The 5115-nt window shown below is 61.8% G+C and overlaps 2 protein-coding genes across 2 annotated transcripts; one reads left to right on the forward strand and one right to left on the reverse strand.

The window, feature by feature from the left end:
- Nucleotides 1–1742: 1742 nt before the first annotated feature.
- H696_00964 (hypothetical protein) lies at nucleotides 1743–2287 on the forward strand (the record flags this gene model as incomplete). The annotated part of the gene is made up of 2 exons (XM_009494853.1): nucleotides 1743–1797; nucleotides 1941–2287. The coding sequence occupies 2 exons, from the start codon at nucleotides 1743–1745 to the stop codon at nucleotides 2285–2287; spliced, it is 402 nt and encodes a 133-aa protein (XP_009493128.1).
- A 1539-nt stretch (nucleotides 2288–3826) lies between these two features.
- Nucleotides 3827–5065, reverse strand: H696_00965 (H/ACA ribonucleoprotein complex subunit 2). Its single transcript, XM_009494854.1, has 4 exons — nucleotides 5013–5065; nucleotides 4633–4861; nucleotides 4419–4488; nucleotides 3827–4275 (listed from the first exon to the last, which is right to left on the reverse strand). The coding sequence occupies exons 2-4, from the start codon at nucleotides 4814–4816 to the stop codon at nucleotides 4023–4025; spliced, it is 507 nt and encodes a 168-aa protein (XP_009493129.1). The 5' UTR covers nucleotides 4817–4861; nucleotides 5013–5065; the 3' UTR covers nucleotides 3827–4022.
- Nucleotides 5066–5115: the final 50 nt, after the last annotated feature.

Consider the following 5115-nt stretch of genomic DNA (forward strand, 5'->3'; position numbering starts at 1 on the left):
TGACGAAGGGTACCAGTGTGATCTGCCACCTGGTTAGTAACCTCTTGGCATGAAGGAGGGGACATACCAACCAGCGGTTCACGGTCGTCTGTTACCAGATGAGTCAGTAACTCGGCTTGAGACGAGTTAGTGGCAAGCGAAAATAGAAAGGAACTCGGATGTTAAAAAGGGTTCGAGAGGAAGCCTTAGAACAGGTGTTCGTCGGCCTAACTGGTGCTTCGGCTATACTTCCGTATACTCTTCGACACACAGCTGCTAAGGCTTTCGCTCTCAGGAGGCTCTCAACGAGAGTCCCCCTTTTTGACCCTTGGGCTCGGTCAGGGGTTGAAACTGAGAACCCCGCGGCTGGGCCCGCCCACCCGCGTATCTCCGTCCTCGGTCGAGCGCTTATGCCGCTCGGCCTCGGCGGCCACCTGGCTGTTGTTCTACCCCGCATTCCTCTCCGAGGAATGCTGTTCTGGGATGCTATCATTCCCACGATGTAACACGTGTGGCAATTCACTCACGTGTTGCTTCATCTATCGTTTACATGGGGATTCCACTACACGGCGGGACAGCAACACGCCCCGGCGAGTGATCACGCCGGAAGAAGGTCCAAAATTCCGCTATATGATTCTAGGGTCCCTGTTCGCCCGGCGTCTGCCTTGGCCCCGATCTTCCAAGCAGGGATGAGGGCATGTATAGGGCCAATTTGGTGTGCAACGCGTTCCGATCTCCCTCCTCGCCCCCCCCCCCCCCCCCCGCGCCGCCCCGGGGGGGGGGGGGGGGGGCGTGGCTGGCAATAGGCGCGTGGCGGGACCGGGAAAAGGTGTTGGCGGGACTCTGCCGGCTTGCCGGTCCTTGGGAGCTCAAACACTGCCGCCGCCGCCGCCGCCGCCGCCGCCGCAAAGGAGGCCCACTCAGTCTTCAAGACACAGGCGTTTGTGATGTGGATGCTTTCGGAAGGTGAATATGTGCGCGTGCATGTGTGCGTGTGTGTGTGTGTGTGACCGAGGAAACGACCGGGCTCTTGGGCAGGAGTTGCCAACTAAGCCTTCCGGAAATAAGGCGCCCATTCCGTGGCAGCCCCCCCAGGGCTCATGCCTTTTTCGGTCGGGGATTGCTTGCGGCTGATGCCTGCGAAGAGAAGGTCAAAATCAAGGCTGCGAGAAGACCCTCTCCGGGCCCCTGGCTTATAAGAGGCCACACGGCGCGTGGGGTCTGGCTCTCCTCCCGCTCTGACCCGCGTGCGGCCCGGGGCTCCGGATCAAAATGCCTCCGAGTCTCAGGAATGCTCGGCCATCCATCCCACGGGGTGTGGTCATTCCCCGGGCCACCCGGATACCGGGGCTCCGGGGCTGCGAGGAGGGGGAGATGAATCAGCTCTCGTTCAGTGATTGGTTTCTCCCCCATATGGGGATGCCCACAGTCAAGGATTCTCATCACCTCTGAGCTCCCTCCACTGCCAGCGAGTCCAACAAAAAAAAAATCTTGCCGACGCGCCGGCGCCCCGAGGTGGGGTCGAGCCCAGGCGGGGCGCTTTTTCCCGGCCTGCATCGGCTAGCACAGTCTCCCGGGACTCGGGTCCAGGTCCGAAGGAGGGCGGCCGTGGGCGATGGGGTCGCAGGCAAAACAAACGACACGCTATAAAGGACGCCCTGTCCTTGATTCCCAACACACGGAGAGGCAGCAACACACTTTCTCCCTGCACCTTCTCGGACCCCCTCTTGCTTCTCGCCGCTCTCGCTTGCCTCCTCGCCACCATGCGCCGCTCTCAACTTGCCTCCTTCCTGGTCCTGCTCCTGCTCGCGGTCGCCAGTATGTTACCTGTCTCCTTCTCTCTCTCTCTCTCTCTCTCTCGGTCGTCTTGCTGTGGCGACTGCTCGCCTTCTTTGTCATTTCCCCTCCCGCTGGCACTGACTCCCCCCTCCCCCTCCCCGACCTTGCTCCTTCGCCTCCAGCCACCGGTGTCTCGGCTCTGGGTGGCTGCTCCGCCGCGGACCAGGAGAACCGCGACAACAAGTACAAGAAGAAGTGCGACACCGCGGACGCCGCCTGCGGTTCCACCTGCTCTCGTCTGGTGTACGACAAGAACAACTGCATCTCCTCGTCGACTTGCAACACGGCCATGAGCGTTCTCGTGCTGGCCTGCCGCCTGCATAACCCGAAGTCCCATGCTGCCAACATCCAGATTGGAAAGGGCTCCTACAACTGCAACTCCGCCGGGTCGCTTTTCAACCAGCCGGCCGCCCTGGCCACCGGTGCCCTGGCCGTCCTCCTGGCTCTCGTGTCCTCTTATGCTCTCTAAAACGCCAGAGGGCCGGGCGTTCCTCTTGCCCCGCGCGCTTCCCTGGTCGGCGGGGGCTCGAAAGGACAATAGCAATAATAATGATAATAATGGCCACCTCATCGCTGCTGTCACTTGCGAACCGATGGGGCCACACGCCCAGCGGTCACATCAGCAGGCCCGAAGCTGATGCTCGTGAAAGCAGGACGCTTTTCATGTGACGGGCCCCCGTCGCCCAGTGTCCGCCCTCGCGAATGGAGAGCGCCCACCAGAGGGGCATGTCTCTGGGGGGGGGTCTTCTCTCTGCGCGATCGTGAGCGCGTGTAGGTGAGATTAGGCTCTTCTGGCTGCGGGAGGTGCACTGCGGCAAAATGATGCCTTTCTTCCGGGGGAAGCTTTTCCGGGAGCCGCACGCCGCCTTGGCACGCGCAGGTGGCAGTCTCTTCGGGGAGGAGAGGGACTTCCGCCGGCCGGGCCTTTTTGTTACGCCGTCAGTTGAGGCATTGCGGCGGATCCTCCAATGCAAGGTAACCCGCAATCTCCCATGTGATTTCGCAGCGCGACTCGCGAGGACTTGCTGTGCTCTGAATCTGTCTGCTCATTCAGATTCCCAGACAGATGTGTTCTGGGGGTTCGCGGCGGCCACCAGCTGTCCCGCATATATTCCAGACAAGCATGCGCGATGCCTTCGGGAATAGACATCGAGGAAGGGGGGGGGGGGCGACGGCGGTGCTCGCCGGTTTGTTTGGGCAGCCTTCCCGGGCGCATCAGTGTCCCCCACGCGCAGGGCTCTCATCTTGGATAAGCCTTCTTCCCTGACCTTCAGGCTGCGTCCGGGCGCCAGCATGTTCGGTGGCCATTTGCCCACCTCCTCGAAGGCGCTCCACATGTGGCCGCTCGGGGATGTTCCCCGCCTGTGTGGTGGGTATCAGGCCAAGGCGGCTCGGCTGGAGGGGTCCCAGCGGGACGGCGTCCGGCGCAGGGGGAACAGCTCCCCCGAAGAAGAGTCTCGTGGATATGGCAGGATCACACGACCCAGCCCCACTTCCACCGGGCCCGTTCTGAAGCACATCCAACATGAGTGGTTAATGCGCACATTTTTATTAAAATGGAGACCTCCTCGCCCCTCCTTGCACGTTGTCCAGTTTGCCAGGGTATCTCTCTCTGCCTCTCTTGCCGTCTTCTCTCGCCGCTCCTTCCACTCCTTCCTCCCCCATCCATGGACCGACCTTGGGTGGCCGCTCCAGCGTGGAGCCTTTCTTCATCATTGTCAGCGCTCAGGGCTGGCCTTTTGCCTAATGCGCGTGAAGATGCCCACTCGCAGACAGGGTGTTGTGCCCGGATATTTGTGAGAGGGGCGGAGAGCCAACCAAAAAAAAGTACAAAGCTGACCACGGTCCCCCGAGATCGCAAGGGGAGCGAAGCGTACTGAGCGCTTCTCCGAGTGTTGTGGTCTGCCTTTTTGCAGGGTGTCGGCGCGCGTTCTCCACGGCTGGCAAGCACTCCGGGCATGTTGACCTGCTTGGCGGGGGCGCTCGGTTCCCGGAGAAGGGTGGGACATCGGCTTTGTCGGAAGTTTTATTGGGTACAAGTGTGTTTGTATATGAAAGAAGCAGGCCCCGCACGACCAGCTACGAGTGTACATGTATATGGGGGGGGGTCATAAAAAGAGAAGAGGGGCGCGGGAGGGTCACTTCGGGGAGACGAGGGATGGGGGGGGGGGTGAAGTCATACGGAAGGCGACACATACGTGCGCTTAGGCCTGGAGAACCGAGGGCAGCTCCTTGACCTCAGTGACCAGCTCCGAGTGGGCCGAAGCGTAGGAGGAGTCGAGCTTCTTGTTGGGGTTCGGGAGCATGATGACACTGGTCGGGCGCTTGGTGGCACCGGCGGCGCCGAGGTCCTCGCGGGAGGGAACGAACACATAGGGGACGGAGTTGTCCTCGCACAGGACGGGAATGTGGGAAATGACGTCGATCGGGGAGATATCGCCGGCGAAGACAACGACACTGTGCTCGGGGTGAGGGGCGGACATTGGGGAGGGAGGGGAGCGGGGACGAGCGGGGACCACAGGCGGGGTAAGCAACGGGGCAATGGCATGGGAGGCGCAAACGCGAGGGGAAGAATCGGCAGGAAGGGGCCTGCTTCGCACCCGGTCTCCTTCTTGCGGAGGGCCTTGATGACCTCCTTGACACCGCGGCGGAGCTGCTTGGAGGAGGTGGCTTCGAGAGCGCCGTGGGGGGGGGGGGGAGAGAGAGAGGGGGAAGAAACAACAGGTCAGCTGGAGAGGCGGCGGATGGAGAGAGAGAGAGAGAGAGGGTGTGTGTGTGTGTGTGTGCGCGCGAGGGGGAGGGGGAGCATCGTACCCTGCTTGACGGTCTTCAGGACCTTCTTGGTCATCTTCTTGGAGGCCAGAGGCGAGGCGATCTCGCTGACGTTCTTGACGCGGTCCTCGTAGCTGATCTCGGTCTTCTCGGAGGAAGAGGAGGAGGTCTTGCTCTTCTTCGAGGAGCTCTCCTCCTTGGAGGACTTCTTAGAAACCTTGGTCATGGTGGGTGGGGGTGGCCGAGCGAAAGGCAGGTGGGAGACGCGCGGCTACGTGCGAGGGGGGCGGAGGGCCGGGGGCAAGGAGGACAACAGACAAGAAGAGAGGGAGGGGAGGGAGTGCGATGGGAGAATGTGAGCAAGGGAGGGGAGGGGGGGGGGGAGAGAACACGGGCGAAAGGGGAAAGCAAGGGCAACTGACTCAGGGGGGAGGGAGGAAGAGCGACTCAGACGGGAGGAATGGGTCGATCGGGGTGGGGGTATGTCATCGGCCAAGGAGGTCTCCCTGACCTCCAGGGTGCCTG

Source organism: Fonticula alba (genome assembly GCF_000388065.1).
Source record: "Fonticula alba strain ATCC 38817 unplaced genomic scaffold supercont2.1, whole genome shotgun sequence".
Lineage (NCBI taxonomy): Eukaryota > Rotosphaerida > Fonticulaceae > Fonticula > Fonticula alba.